General features: G+C 55.7%; 5 protein-coding genes across 5 annotated transcripts; 2 read left to right on the top strand and 3 right to left on the bottom strand.

Moving 5' to 3' along the window:
• Nucleotides 1-1947: 1947 nt before the first annotated feature.
• Nucleotides 1948-4083, bottom strand: J4E88_007803 (uncharacterized protein; the record flags this gene model as incomplete). The annotated part of the gene is made up of 1 exon (XM_049401418.1): nt 1948-4083. The coding sequence occupies one exon, from the start codon at nt 4081-4083 to the stop codon at nt 1948-1950; it is 2136 nt and encodes a 711-aa protein (XP_049253102.1).
• Nucleotides 4084-5229: 1146 nt separating this feature from the next.
• J4E88_007804 (uncharacterized protein) lies at nt 5230-6394 on the bottom strand (the record flags this gene model as incomplete). Its single annotated transcript, XM_049401419.1, has 4 exons — nt 5230-5316; nt 5370-5669; nt 5742-6143; nt 6218-6394. The coding sequence occupies 4 exons, from the start codon at nt 6392-6394 to the stop codon at nt 5230-5232; spliced, it is 966 nt and encodes a 321-aa protein (XP_049253103.1).
• Nucleotides 6395-7932: 1538 nt separating this feature from the next.
• Nucleotides 7933-10438, bottom strand: J4E88_007805 (uncharacterized protein; the record flags this gene model as incomplete). The annotated part of the gene is made up of 4 exons (XM_049401420.1): nt 7933-9229; nt 9333-9435; nt 9492-10243; nt 10431-10438. 4 exons carry the CDS (start codon nt 10436-10438, stop codon nt 7933-7935), a joined length of 2160 nt encoding a protein of 719 aa, XP_049253104.1.
• Nucleotides 10439-13030: 2592 nt separating this feature from the next.
• On the top strand, nt 13031-13508 carry J4E88_007806 (uncharacterized protein; the record flags this gene model as incomplete). Its single annotated transcript, XM_049401421.1, has 2 exons — nt 13031-13229; nt 13354-13508. 2 exons carry the CDS (start codon nt 13031-13033, stop codon nt 13506-13508), a joined length of 354 nt encoding a protein of 117 aa, XP_049253105.1.
• A 373-nt stretch (nt 13509-13881) lies between these two features.
• Nucleotides 13882-14498, top strand: J4E88_007807 (uncharacterized protein; the record flags this gene model as incomplete). The annotated part of the gene is made up of 2 exons (XM_049401422.1): nt 13882-14102; nt 14222-14498. The coding sequence occupies 2 exons, from the start codon at nt 13882-13884 to the stop codon at nt 14496-14498; spliced, it is 498 nt and encodes a 165-aa protein (XP_049253106.1).
• Between the last annotated feature and the right edge of the window lie 353 nt (nt 14499-14851).

Below are 14851 nucleotides of genomic sequence, written 5' to 3' on the forward strand. Positions count from 1 at the left end.
GCCATCCCCCGTCTTCGCTACCATGGCCACGAGGTCGGCCTGAATCCCTCCTCGCTAGACACGACCCAAGGCCCTCAGATGCTGCCTGGCGAGTCTGCTGAGCCCATCAGCTCGCTCATCGTCTGCTCCAAAGCCCCCCATGTCCTGCAGGCCATCTCCGCCGTAAAGCACCGGCTGCACAACCACTCGGTCGTCTGCTTCCTGCACAACGGCATGGGCGTCATCGACCAAGTCAACGCCGCCGTCTTCCCGGACCCTGAGCACCGGCCACACTATATGCTCGGCATCAACTCTCATGGCATGCACGCCTCGCCACACAGTCGCTTCACTACTGTCCACGCTGGTTTCGGCACCCTCTCGCTGGGCATCCTACCCCACCAACGAGACGGCCATGCCAACGAGCCCTACACCCCCGACTTAAGATTCTCCGCATCAAGACATGGCAAGCCCGTCTACCCGCACCCTCCCGACAAACTCAATCCAGAGTACCCACCCCCAAGGAGCGCCAAATTCCCCTTCACGCCTAACCAACGCTATCTACTCCGCACCCTCCTCCGCACTCCAGTACTAAGCGCAGCCTCCTTCTCGCCCCCCGATCTCTTGCAAATCCAACTCGACAAGTTGGCCGTCAATTGCATCATAAACCCCCTAACCGCCCTCCTCGACGCGCGCAACGGCGCCATTCTGAACAACTACGCCTTGACCCGCACAATGCGCCTCCTCCTATCCGAGATAAGCCTCGTCATTCGCTCCCTCCCCGAACTCCAATACATTCCCAACGTGTCCCAGCGCTTCGACCCAGGCCGCCTTGAAACCGTGGTTGTGGCCGTTGCACACCGCACCAGCGACAACGTGAGCAGTATGCTAGCCGATACGCGTCAGGGTGCGCACACCGAGATTGACTATCTCAACGGCTGGATTGTGAGGCGAGGCGAGGAATTGGGTATTCGATGTGCCATGAACTATATGGTTATGCAGTTGATCAAGGGCAAGAGTATGGTGGTGCAGCATGACATGGAAGAAGAGCTTCCCCTGGTAGGGAGTAAGAAAGGGGGGAGGGCCGAGGCGGACTTGGTGATTAAGAGGGATGGCGCGGAAGCCCACAAGAAAGGCACACCGTGAGACGGCATTCGTCTTTGACGCTACGGCCAAACCTTTTGCACAGTTCGACTTCACAGCGCTCCAAGGGCTATCAGAATCAATACTATATACAATCCGCAGAGCAGAATGCGCCATCAGTCGCCATGTCCATGTCCCTAGAGCGTAGATCTGCTTATATCCCGGCTTCTGATGATGCACATGTCCACCCAAGAGCCGGTAGGCATAACAGTAGAGCAACCGAAAGAATAGTAGCGTCCTTGTAATTCTCTCGATACCAAAGAAGTAAACGACAGATTGCGATTAGTAGAACTGCAGGCGATGGACATGGTCAATGTGTATATTTCTTCTCCTACTCTTCATCGTTTCTCTTTCTTGTCCTATCTTCCAAGAGCTAGTATTAGATAAAGCTATAGTACATTATGTGTAAAGACACACATCCAACATGTTTAGTCAACCAGACCAATAATACTCCTGCCCACCGCAAACCCTTCCCCCAAAGCTTCTTAACCAGAACAAAAGACTACCAGAAGAACTCCCGGTATCCATCAAACTCAAGTTCCCACCATCCCGAGACGAGAACTAGCAGCGAAGATACCTCTCTTGCTATGTGTATATCCGACAGTAACGGGTCCGTAAACCTACCCCTCTAACAAGCCACTGAAGATGCTCAACAAGTAAAGAAAAACAACCAAAGCATTCGCCTCTTACTCGCCGTATACAAACGTCAACTAGGATAGTGTAACATGATTGAATAAAAGAGTAATGGTCGTGTAAAACTCCAAGCACAAGACCGGCAAACAGCGAGTTACCCAACAAGAATCAGCCAGTTACTGCATCATGAATGGCTCAGTCGAAAGCACCAGGCATGCTCGTACCGGGCATCCTCAAACTAAGTCTACTGCCACTGGCATCCTTCTCTCTGCTCGGCACAGCAGGTGCAGGGTTCGAAGAGGAGCGTTGACGCTGTAGGCGCGGATCCTCCAGCTTCGTCATTTCCTGTTCCTGTTCAGAGACCGCTGTTGCTTTCCTGGTATCGAGAGACTTGTTCACTTCGTCTTGGAGTTGAGCTTCAGCTTGCTGTTCAATATCCTTTTCCTCTTCCACTGTCAATGAGGGTATTGACGGGGCTGCAGTGACAGACTCATTCTGACTACCGTGGTGAGCTTCGGCTGACGATGTTTCGGCTTCCGGATTGGCGATTGTCTTGGACTCTGAGGTCAAAGCGTCGTTGTGCTTCAAAAGGACCGTCTTGCCAATGGAAATTCTCTTGACCTTATCACCGCTTTTGCTCCGAAAAGGGTCTTCATCGCTCTTCCTTGGCTCATTCGCCATCGACGCAGCAGAACCACCTGCTGTGATGTCTCGAGGCTCAAACGACATGATGCTCTCTTCACTCATCCTCTCCTCAATCTTCACATCGCTGTTCGTGAATGTGGGACTGCGTGGGCCATCTCGCAAAGGAACGAAGGAAGGAACCACACCGCCACCAACGCGAGTCCAGAACATGCGTTCGCGAAGTCGCACACTCTCTTCCCAGGTCGACTTCTTTTCTTCGTCCGTCTCTGCGCGCCAGTGCCCCGCTGCTACCATGCGTAGGAAACCAATGTAGTCGCACGTTGCCCGAACGCGACCCAGACACCAGTCACACAAGGGGTAGCGCTGAGAGTCTTCAGTATCGGAGGGCTTGAATCGAAATTTTCGGGCGTACTGATCACCATTCCTTGCTTCGCCACAAAGCGAGCATGGAAAGATGGGAACCCGAAATTTGGATGGAGGAGCAGGGTTCGGCTCTACGACCAGGGAACCAGAAGTGATGCTGTTCAGTACCGTGCGGCGTGCCATCCATGAGAGACCGGGGGCGATATCCAGACGCAGTGTTGGCTCTATGTCCTCGACCAGAGCACGTTTATAGAACTTCTCGTCCTTGAGGTTGGGCATACCAGCAGTGGCTACAGATTCGCGAGGTGAGTTGGTAGCCGAGGTGGGCGACTTGGAGGGCAGCGACGTGGTGGAGCTGTTGGTCAGTGATGCCAGTCCCAGCACATTCAGGCTGCTGTAGTTGCCGCTGGATGCGCGACTTGCTGGGGCAGAGGAACGGGCGCTGATCTTGAGCATGTCCTGAAACTCGTTGAAAGCGGCAAGATCGGAGCGTAGTACGGGATGGATAAGATGGGAAAAGTGGAGGGGATGATCGGGGCTGATGTCGTCGGTTCCCGGCGTGGTGGGTGTCAGGTTCATGGCCTCGAACAGCTTGCTCATCTTGTCGGCCGGAGCGATGCCTGGTGTTGACGGAGCGGTGGTTGCAGTGAGAGCGTGGCTTTCGTTGTCGTCGCCATGAGAGCTCATCCTCTCGACAACGGCCTTGAGATCGTGCAGCTGGTCCTGGAGGGAGTGTTGCAGGACGTCAGCGTCGCCCAACTGCTGCTTGAGTTGCTCGCCGCGTTTCTCCGAAGCCTCCGTCTCTTTGCGCGCAGCTGCAACCATGACGTTGGCCTCTTCGAACAGGGCAGCCGTCAGGGCCTCGACTTCGCTGTCCGTCTTGCGCTTGGCAGCTTCTGCGTGGGCTCTGCGTTTGCGCTCCTCGCGCAGCTCCGTGGACAGCTGCTTCTCCATCTTGTCGTAGACGACCTTGTCCACCAGCAGCCCCGTGGAGAGCTTGGCCTCATGGGCCTTGACCTGGGCCTCGAGGTGGGCCAGCTTCTCGCGCGCGGCGTCGAGCTCGTGTCTCGTCTGCTGCAGTGCATCGTCGAGCATGGTGGAGTGATTGATGGCGTTGATGAGCTTGGTGCTGAGGGTCGAGACTTCCTGGCTGAGGTCGGGGTGCGAGTCGGTCGAGTCGTGGCGCGACAGAGGCGGCTGTGGAGTGGCCGAGCGCGGGTCGGGGATGGTGTTGATGCCGTCGCTGTCGGACTGCGATTGCGACTGGGCGGTTTTGGCGAGCTGTGGTGTCGACATGGATCGTGTGACATGGCTCTTGGGCATGGGCGACAGAGAGCGCAGTCGCGAGGGCGTCATTGCACCTGAGCCGTGGACCCAGGGGGCCGAGTGGGCTATGAAGCTGGTGGGAGAATGGACGTTAGCGATGGCCCACGCAGCGCCTCGCTCGGCCAACGTGGACGTACGAGTACTCGGCCATGGCAGATGGCGATGCAGGCAATGTGCTATGTCGTCGCAGGCATGACAGATTCCAACCGAGCGAAACAGCACGAGGGCGCGGCCGGCCGACGGGGTGGACAAGGAGTGACGTGACGAAGAGCGTCTGACAAACACTGCGTGGTGGACCTTCAAACAACGACGACGACGACGACGACGACGACGACGCTCGCGTCGGGCGCCTACGCTCAGATCGCCTCCCAAGCCCCCGCGCGCGCCGCCGCCAATCACACACAGGCCATCCCGCCGCCCGCGCCCGCCCTTGCCTGCTGCAGGCCTGCTTTTCTGCACCGCCACACCCAAGTGGCTGACACGGACACTGTCGCACGCTGATCCAATCCACTTTGGTCACCATGGCAAACACGCCAACCACGAGCAAGGGATACGCATACTCCATTCCACACTAGCTTACATGCTTCATCCCCAAAAGGCTGCTTGTTCAAACGCGACACAAAGAGAAAAGAAAACGACTGACATTATCGCATCGACGTCTCGCACCCCGTCATGACAAGCCGCGAGCCAGCGGTGAATTCCCCCATGTTGTCCACCATGTCTTTCCCCCCTTCGACCTTTCCGCGCTTTCTCCAGTGCTGTTGCCTGTGACGTCCACATAAAACAATGCTCTGATATCCGCCCTCTTGTGTCGCCGCCAACCATGCCAAACGCCAAGGCTAGCCACCGTCGTCGTCGTTGAATCGTCCGGGAAAGAGAGGGCCGACCGTCGTGTCCTTTGTCGTCGTGTGCGTGTAACGGTACTGGAATGGCAAGAATCAACGACAGGATTGTGTACAAATGCCAACGGCCGTCCGCAAGCCCATGGCTGAAAGGGGGTAAGGAAATCGAGATGGAGCGTGTTTCGCGTCGTTCGGCATCGGGTCTCGGGGGTGGGCTAACGATTGCCATCGTCTAACGACGCCCAAACCTGCTGTAAGAGAAGTTCGTATTGATTCTGAATGAGTGTGGTGATGGCTACTTCTAGCTTTTCTTGGTGCGAGGAGACGCTGCTCTGCCGCTGCCAAGGCTGGGGACGTACTTTTGTTTCTTCTCTGCGGGCTTGAGAATCTGCATACCCCATTAGTACCTGTTCGACGTAACCTTGTGCGCCTAGAGCTTACCTGGAAGGAACACAGCAGACTCTCGTCAACGCTCATCATCGCGCCAGCGTTGTCAAATTCACCGCAGTAGTTGGGTGCGCTGAACAGTGTGACGAGCTGGCGCTTGGAAAAGAACTCGTAACCGTCTTCGACAACTTGGTGCGCACGGCAGATAAGGTCCATGTCATGCTTTTGCAGGAAGCGCGACACTACGTCGGGCCCGAATGTGAAGCTCACACCTCGGTCATTCTCGCTCCATCCGGTAATGTCCTTGTCTGGGTCGGACCAGAGAAGGTCGCAGAGGAGACCGCAGTCGGGAATCTGTCCTTGTTAGCCTGTACGCTTCATGGACACTGCAGTTGCAGTTGCAGTTGCAATTTGAGCCTGACTCACGTCCGTGGGTCGCATGACGCGCCTGATCTGTTCCATCGAGTTAAGGTCTGGGCTGAGACCGCCGTGCATAGTGAAGATCTTCTCGTCGATGATGGCGGCAATGGGTAGGCAGTTGAAGCAGTCGGTAAACGTCTTCCACAGCTTGATGTTGTATCTTCGTTTGCACTCGTCGTAGAAGCCGTAGATGCGGTTGATGGAGGCGCACTCGTGGTTGCCACGGAGGACGAAGAAGTTCTCGGGGTACTTGATCTTGTACGCCAGCAGAAGGCATATCGTCTCGAGAGACTGCTTGCCACGGTCGACGTAGTCGCCTAGGAAGAGGTAGTTGGCCTCTGGAGGGAAGCCGCCGTACTCGAAGAGCCGCAGCAGATCATAGTACTGGCCGTGGATGTCTCCGCAAATCTGGAAGGCAAAGCAGTCAGTAGGTGCTCAGAAGCCAGATCTCGGGCTTCGCAGCACTGCGCGTTGTGACTGACCTTTATCGGTGCCTCGAGCTCGAGCAGGATAGGCTGTGAGATGAAGATTTCGCGTGCCTTGGTGCATAGATAGCGGATCTCCGTCTCGAGCAGCTGTACCTGTTTGCCAGGCCGGCTGCCACGGACCTCGAGCAGACGGTCTATGATGGAGTCCAGGTCCACCTCGTTCTCGGCCATAGCTGGGACTTGCTACTGGCACTGGTGTGGGTGGCTGAAGGTGCAAGGGAAGACCTCGCGCGGGTGGGTGGGAGAGGGCTGCGCGTAGCACTGGCGGTGATTCTCCTGCACCGGGCGTGTTAGCAGTGCCCTATGCCTTGGGGGCTCCAATGGGAACGCCGACGTACCTCTGATCTCAAAGAGTCGGCCGGATCGGGTCGTGGGTGGTCGACGCTATGGGCGGGTGGAGTATGGCTCAAAGCCCCTCAAAAGCGCCTGGCGGCAGAGCTGGGATCACGCGACGAGTGGGGCGGCTGCGATGTGCGCTGGTCAATTGTGCTTGTTGAGACGGCGATACCTGTGCGGGCTGCTGCTGCGTCGTGGGCAGGCGAGTGCGGTGCAGTGGGTGGGGGGGCCGCTGAGGCGTTGTTGTGACCGGAAGCCTGTCGAGTGGGATGCTAAGAGTAACTTCACCGCCTGTAGCAAGCGGGGACGGTCTGGCTGCGAGGACACTGGGGGCGAACGGCGTGCGACTGCTCAACACAGTATACCTATGGGATCGCGCGCGAAGTGTTTGTATACGCTGATTTGTAGGCCGGGTTGGGTTGCGGTGGTGAGAGGATCGCGCCGCCCGAGTAGTAGTTTTGCAGCGTTTCAGTTAGTCCTAGGCCGGGGCTGCCTTGGCACCAGAGCGTGCTAGCCCAACACAGACGCGCGTCGGACCTGGGAGAGGTTGCAGACGTCTCGACTGCCTTGCGGAATCAACTGTAGAGGGTGCAATTGTTCGCGAGTCTCTGATCTGCGCAAAGCTTCTGGCTTGGGTGTATCTACTCCTCCAGCTATTGCCGAAGCCCTTCACTCTCACCCCGTTTCCAACCCAGTCTTTGCCTGTGTTTGCCGTCTCCAATCAATGTCCCACTTGAGCGCCGGCAGCACCTCACGCGTTACATACATCTTACATGTCGCAGTAGTCAACAATACATGCTGAACGTGTGCACCATGTGCGAGGAAACTGCTATTGTATTTGTAGTCATGTGAGCATTCACTGCTAATGCGCGCTTCATGATGCAATAGATCAACCAACGCCTGCCTTCTTCCTTGGGCTCCCTCACCAGAACGTAGACGACGCTAACAAGCAACACAAAGGGAACAAGAAGCTACGCACTCATCGCCAAAGGTAACGGGCAACCAACCTACAGTGCGCCGGCATAGAAGTTATCTTACACTATCCATTCAACCAGGAACATGGCCGTTATGCTCCCAGAGGAGAACACGCAGAAATGCAACACGACCGCCTGTTGACAAGGGAGAGGAAGAGATGCCGCCGATAAGGTCGAAACAGCCTCGGAAAATGGTCTCGATCGGTCCCACGAGCGTGACAAACTGCGACGCTCAAATTCGACTTACATCTATCCAACGCCTTGCCCGAAGCCCCGTGAATGAATTGATGAACAAACTATATAGACAAAAGCGTCCGCTTCCGGAAGCTGCAGTGCGAGTCTGGCAAAGCGAACAAATTGTTTTGGGTATCGCAAGTGGACAGATCGGGGGAAATTAGGTCAGCCAAGTGTACGACCAGAAACGATGCTTTGGCTCGGTGTACGAGGTAGTGTTGGCCGCATGGTAGGGGAGCTATACCCACGATCCGAAGGAAAACTATTGACCGATGTGGTGTCCCAGCTCTCGTCTCCTAGCGCGCTAAGCCATGTGTTACCGAAGTCTTGCCGAAGGGCTTCGATCTTCTTCTTGTACAAGTCCTCGCTGACGTCGAATTCCGTTGATTCCGGATCGGCGGTTTTGGTCGGGGGTGCGGTATCGATTGAGGGCAACTGTTGGTGGCTTGTGTGAGGTTCGTGTGCGACTGTACGCTCCTCTAAAATACTCTTCTTGGTAGGATCTCCAGAAACTTGTCCCTTGGACGGCTCTACAAGCCGGGGCGTATCCGTGGCCAATGTGTTGCTTGCAGTCTTCGTGATCTTAGGGGCTTGTCCGACGACAGTATCCTCGTATGCCAACCCTGTCAAACTAGAGTGCGATGACGACTGCAGCGAGTCGGTCTGAGAGAGCTCGACAATTCTCCTTTTAGGGCCCTTCTTCTTCTTTTGGGAACCTTGTGCACTGCGCCCACTCTTGGTACGTTGCAGGGAACCGGTACGCTGAAGCACACCTGTTATGTCGGAGGAAGTATCGACAGATTTGACAACCTTTGGTGGTACGTGTCGCGGGGGTTGCGAGTCATCCTCGGGTGGCGGCTTAACGATGGGAACACCATGGCGTTCGGGAACTCGGTCAACGAGTTGCTTCTTCTCGGCATTGCTAGGTCCTACAGAATCGATGACAATATCTTCCGTATAGCCTGGCGTCTTGCGGAACAGATTGAAAATGGTCACTCTGTAGGTGGAGTGCGTTTTGCAAAACGGATTGCGATTGACATAGATATCAGTTATGTCGGGAACGCCAGTCAGTCGCGCAACTTCTGTAGGATCAGTCAACCTGTTATCACGGAAATCGACCCGCTCCAGAGATAGCAGTCGCTCAACACCAGCCAACGATGTCAAGCGGTTGGAACGAAGGTTGAGCGTCGTGATGGCTGGCAGCGGGTTACGACCCAAAGAGTGCAAGCTGTCAATCATGCAATTGGACAGGTTCAGTGCGCGCAAACAGGTCAGGCTGGCAAGACTGTCAGGAATCTCAGCAAATAAATTGGCAGAAATATCAAGAGACTGTAATGTGTTTGCCAAGGGAGCCAGACTTGCAACTGATATGTTGGTCAGAGCATTGTCGGCCAAGCTCAGATGTCGCAAGAAGCGCCACTTGGTTGCAGGAAACCAGCCCATGGAGAGGAGGTTAGAGGAGCTGCCTCTTGGGGTGGTAGAGCGCACGCTAGAACTAGAACTCCCAGACGAGCGGCGGATGTTGGGTGCATTTGTAGTGCTTCGACCATAGGCATGGGACGAACCATGACGAGAGCTTGGGGGCCGCGTGGGAGAGGTACTGCGCTGTCGCTGGCGCGTCTTGGACGAATTCTCCGGCGCCACGACCGCGCTTCTTGGGCTTGTGCTCTGTTTACTGGCGGAGGTAGGGGAAAGTGGTGGAGATTCTGATGGCGCCAACTGACCAACCTTGGCGGACGGGCTTGCGGTAGACCAAGGCGCGGAAGAAGCGTGTGTCTTTGCCGACCGTCTACGACGCTTGTCCATGTCGTCCAAGACGACATTGATAAGAAGGTCAGCGGGATCGTCAACACCTGCTCGCTTGACAGTAAGACTGCGAAGGTTTTCGGCCAGGCGGTCCCAGCCATAGAATTGCCGAAAGTCTACATCGTGAATCTCAAGCGCAGTGACATTCTTGAAAGCGAACAAAGGGACGGCAGTGTCGAAGGGAAATTCTTCATAACCCGCAATGAGACGGGCTTTGTGGTCAGGAGACAGCCTCAGGCAGGGAATCTTAGTAAATGCAGAGTAGAGATATCGCAAGTCTTCTTGGAGTTGAACTTTCTGTTTCTCTGCCTTGGCTTCACTGTTTGATCCAATGCGAAAGGTGGACCAAAGCGAGGACATGCCTGACATGACACTGCGAACGCTCGACACTGAATGTATGGAGTCGCGGTCGGAAGACTTTGTTTTGCTGCGCTGAGCGCTGCCGAGGAACGAGACATAGTTTGCGGGTGAAGCGTCCGTGTGGATGTTCTCCAGTCGCACATTCATGGGACCAACAGGTATGCCGAGCTCCTCGAATCGTGAAAGGATGTAGAAGAGATGGTGGGGCGTCAATGTGAGCTTGGCTGGCTTGATGGACTGTGAGGTGAAGGTCAGGGACGGCAAAGACAGGGCGGCGGCCCAGACGCTTGACGACGAGGATGAGGGCGGACTAGCGGGGCCGTTGGGAGACGAGGGTGAGATAATGGCCTGGCCATTCTTGGGCATCTGCCGCTGCAGTTGCAGGGCGTTGGCGAGGGCCTTTTCGTGGGTTCGTACAAAGTAAGCCAGGTTCTAGAGCCGTGTCAACGCATGTTCCGAGCAAGGCCAGTCATTGAGAACCGCACCCTTATGAAGACGTGGCCATCCTCGGTATCCATGATGAGAAAGCCGCAGACAACGACGGCTGCATGTAGGGCGCCGGGGCTGTCGTAGCAAAACACGACGTTTACTGGGAGGGAAGGCGCGGTGCGAGGGCCGTGGAGGGAGGGGACGAGGTGCCTCCGGGGCGGTAGCGGCGACCTAGGTACTGCGCCAGTCAGCGAGGCACTGGGGACACAGAGGAGGGTAGAGTAGAGTGAGAGTCAGTCATGGTTGGGATGCTGGCGAAGAAAGTCTTGGCGGCGGGGGTTGGACTCGACCTACGGAGCGCGAGGTAGAAGCAAGGAACTGCGGACAGGCAGCACGATATGCAGCGGCGCAGGACAGAGCTGCCCAGGGCTTCCAAATCCGCAGCACACACAGCGCGGCCAGGCCAGGCGGCGAGTACTGGCGGCGAGCCAAAGACTGGCGCGGCGACTGCGGCAGCGGAGGCGCGGGACGGGCGTGTGCAACAACAGGAACCGACCAAACCAGCGCTGCTTCGCGTTGGGGACGAGCACAACGGTGCTCGACAATGGGCTTGGGTGGGGCTCGGGCAGTCGAGCGAGCACCTGGGAAATTGGATGGCTTCCCCAACACGGCTTGCCGCCTTGGAACGCCCGGTGCTGTCGAGGGGGGCGTTGAGTCTGCGGGAACAAGCAAGCAAGAGACGACGGTGAAAGCGCCGGGGAGCGGCCTTGTTGGAGTGCAAGCTTCGAGGGTCGAGTTTGGCATCAAAAGTCAAGTCAAGAGCTGGTAGACACGTGATTGGCTCGCGCCGCGCACCCTGGAGGAATCTCGCGAGATGTGGCTGCCGTCAATCGTCCCCAACGCCGTGCGACATGCGGGATCCAGCAGTCAAGACACGGCCAGGTGTGCGTGACGTCCGCGCACACATCGAGCAGGAGGCCAAGCACACCGCCCGGCCCGTTTCGTGGCATCGACGTACGCACAGAACCATTGGGTGTTTTTGGGCCTCATACCCTTCGAACACTAGGTGCCCAAGCATCCCAGCCACGGGATTCCCGCATGACTACTCTCAAGAACCTCGCGCACACGTCGCATGCTTGCACTATCGCATGCTCGACTGTCGGTGCAGCTAGTCCATGTCTGCTCTGCAACCCTTCGCTATTCTCCTCTAGTCACATCACGACCGTCGCAAGTCTGCCGCCGAACTGGCGCCATTGGCGGTGAGGCCTCATGAATCCCACTCGACCGTTTCGTCACCTCTCGGTGCAGCGTACCAAGCCCGTACCTCTCCGTCCCTCAAGTCGCTATTCTTTTCTCCTTCCCCGTCTAGCTCGGGATTGACATCACCTCGCATGTGTCCCCTAGACGGCCTCCACCAACACTACTGAACTGACCCACTGGGTACCCGTAGTTTGGGACAAGCTTTTGTAGATATTCCAACTCGCATGAAAATGTTATCAGATCCCTGATATGGCCCTCCAGCAATGCACGTCGTCACATGGACTTGATATCTTTCTCCCAGACTACCATGTACTCATAGCCGCAAACCAACTCTGCGATCTGTCACTCTCAGCATCCCGAGGTCATGTCAGGTAGAAACCACCGCGGCGAAGGTCGAATGAACTGCAAAAGCCAACCCCAATAATAAAAAATGGCATGGCAGATGTTTTCATCACACTCGCGGCATTTGCATCAGCACAGTTCTGACATTTAATTTCTCAAACCCCTCGTGGCATAATAGAGACGCTGGTTGTCTCTGCATCGCATGTGCTTCAATGTCGCCTGGACCGTGCGCATAACATTACCCCACCACCCCACCTCAAAACCACCTTCACAAACACGTACGCCGCAGCCTTACCAATAGCCAAACAACGCTCAGGTCAAACAAGACAAGAAACACGCAATGCTCCTTATAGAGACACACAAAGATGTACCTACCAAGGCAGGTGGTGATATGAGTATGTTACTGCGTGCCCAGGTGTGCCGTCCATGGGTGTCACGAGAAGGTTGTTACACGGAGGCTAATTTGTATGCTCGCCGTCCAGGGGTCTTCATCTTCCACCCTACTATTGCCAACTACCCGAAGGCCAAATTCCCGGCTGTCGTTGTGTTCTCTGAGATATACCAAGGTACATATAGTCGCCTGCTTGCTCGACGTCAAATCTTCTCGTCTACCTCGCTCACCACATGAACCTCATCATTCATCTTTTTACTCTTCAACGACCACCTATGTGTCCCCATCATCCGTCTGCGCTACCTATTTCATCTACTAATTGAGCTTTGACAAGTCACTGGGCCTGTTGCTCGCTTTGCCCGTCAAATAGCCTCCCGAGGCTATATCGTCGCAGCACCGTCCTCCTACCACGAGTTTACCGGCCCCGAGCCTCTAGCGTACGACGGTCCGGGTACAGATGCTGGGAACGAATGGAAAATCACCAAGACAGTCGAAGCATATGACGAAGACGCCACGCTATCCATTGACACACTGCTTGAATTGCCAACGTGTAACGGTCGTGTTGGCGCTACCGGTGCGTTGCCACTATATTTTATCTTGTCTTTATCCAGCCCCATCTCCATTATGCCCCCAAGCTGCAGCGTTCCCATCGATTCAGGCTAACCGCAAGCAGGCATGTGCCTAGGCGGTCATCTAGCCTATCGTTGCGCTTTCGATCCCCGCATCTCCAGTGCAATTTGCTATTTCGCAACCGATATCCACAGCTCCACGTTGGGCAAGGGTAAAAACGATGACTCACTCGCTCGCACCAAAGACATCAAAGGAGAACTGGTTATGATCTTTGGTAAGATGGACACTCATGTCCCAGCCGAGGGTAGGGATTTGATTAGACAGAGATTGCATTCGACTGGAGTAACATTTTCATTCTATGAGCCAGCTTGGGCACAGCGTGAGTTCTGTATCAGCGCCACTACGGAAACAACACTCATACGCTATAGACGCTTTCATTCGCGACGAACTTAGCAAGGGCCGGTACGATGCTGCGTTGTCGGGGATCTGTTTCGAGATGCTCAAGGAGCTTTTCGATCGGACGCTGCGAAGTGACCTCGGGCCAAAGAGTGGTGGTGACGTCGAGGTCGAAGATGTCTGTTAGATTGGACCGGGCAAACGGACGTGGCACACCATGTTGTGATGTTTCTGTCAGGGCACAGTTTGATGGACAAGTGTAAAGTAGCCGTCACGAATAGCTGTTGGGCTTTCTCGCTAGCTTCCTACTAGTAGATATCTCTCTTACTATACTTTATTTGTGTGATAATCAAGGCTGTTCTAAGATGTATATCTCTTACTACGCTGGCACTTGATAGCCAATGAGCTGATGCGGAAGCCGGCCATATACCCACCTGCGCCAAGCCAATGGTGCACTAATAAACGGCTTGAAATCGCCATGTCGATGCCTTCCATCCCCATTGCCTGCCACCACACCCGAGTCTACCTGCAACGCACAACCCACCACCAAATCGCTCAACATGCCTCGTCAACGCTCTGGGACCGCTCCTCCTCGTCGCCCGCAGGTCCCAGCCGCGAAGCAAGCAACCACTGCCCGTGCGCCCGCTCCTTCGCGCCCTCATTCTACGGCGGCAGCTCCCCCACACGCACCAGCCAGCGCTCATGCGCCTCCCCAGCAACAGGCGCAAGCTCCCACGCCGCAGGGACCCGGTCTGTTTGGGCAAATGGCCAGCACTGCTGCGTAAGTAGATCCTGAGCACCCACCTTTGCGCTACCTGTTTGCCACTACGCGGATACTCTCTGCATCCCAACCCGGCCCAATGCACCAACATGCGTTTTCGTCGCTGACCTTCGCAACAGCGGTGTCGCAGTAGGTTCCTCTATCGGCCACGCTGTCGGAGGCTGGTTCGGAGGCGGTTCATCTGCCCCCGCCGAAGCTTCGCCTCAGAACACCGAGTTCTCTGCCCAGCACCAGCCCGCCGACACCGCATCCGCCCAAATGGCGCAGTCCGGTCCTTGCGCAAACGATGTTCAGACCTTTCGCAAATGTATGGATGAGAACCAAGGTAGTCTGACTATCTGTGGTTGGTACTTGGACCAGCTCAAGGCGTGTCAAGCGGCGGCTGGCCAGTACTAGTGGAACGGACAGGGTGGCAATGTACTGGTACAGCATAGATAGCGAACATGGCATATTTCTCCATCATGGTCAATCTCTAATATAGCATCAAATGGACAACGCAATTACCTTGGTTGATTCAACATACAGTCATCCTCCCCTGCACCGGTCCCCCTCAATATCCCCCTTCATCTCCGGAAACGTGTCAAAGAATCTTTCGTCTACCGACCAATACTTCAGATCCCCGTGGTATCGCTCAAACAGAGGACTGGGGTAGTGGTTTCCACTGCTATCATCGAGGAAGAAAGCGTCTTCAATGGGAAAAGGCCAGTCGAAGCGCAGATAGCGCGAGTAACAGCATGAGAGATCGGTGT

This window comes from Alternaria novae-zelandiae (assembly GCF_023758075.1).
Source record: "Alternaria novae-zelandiae strain BMP 2774 chromosome Unknown scaffold_16, whole genome shotgun sequence".
Lineage (NCBI taxonomy): Eukaryota > Fungi > Ascomycota > Dothideomycetes > Pleosporales > Pleosporaceae > Alternaria > Alternaria novae-zelandiae.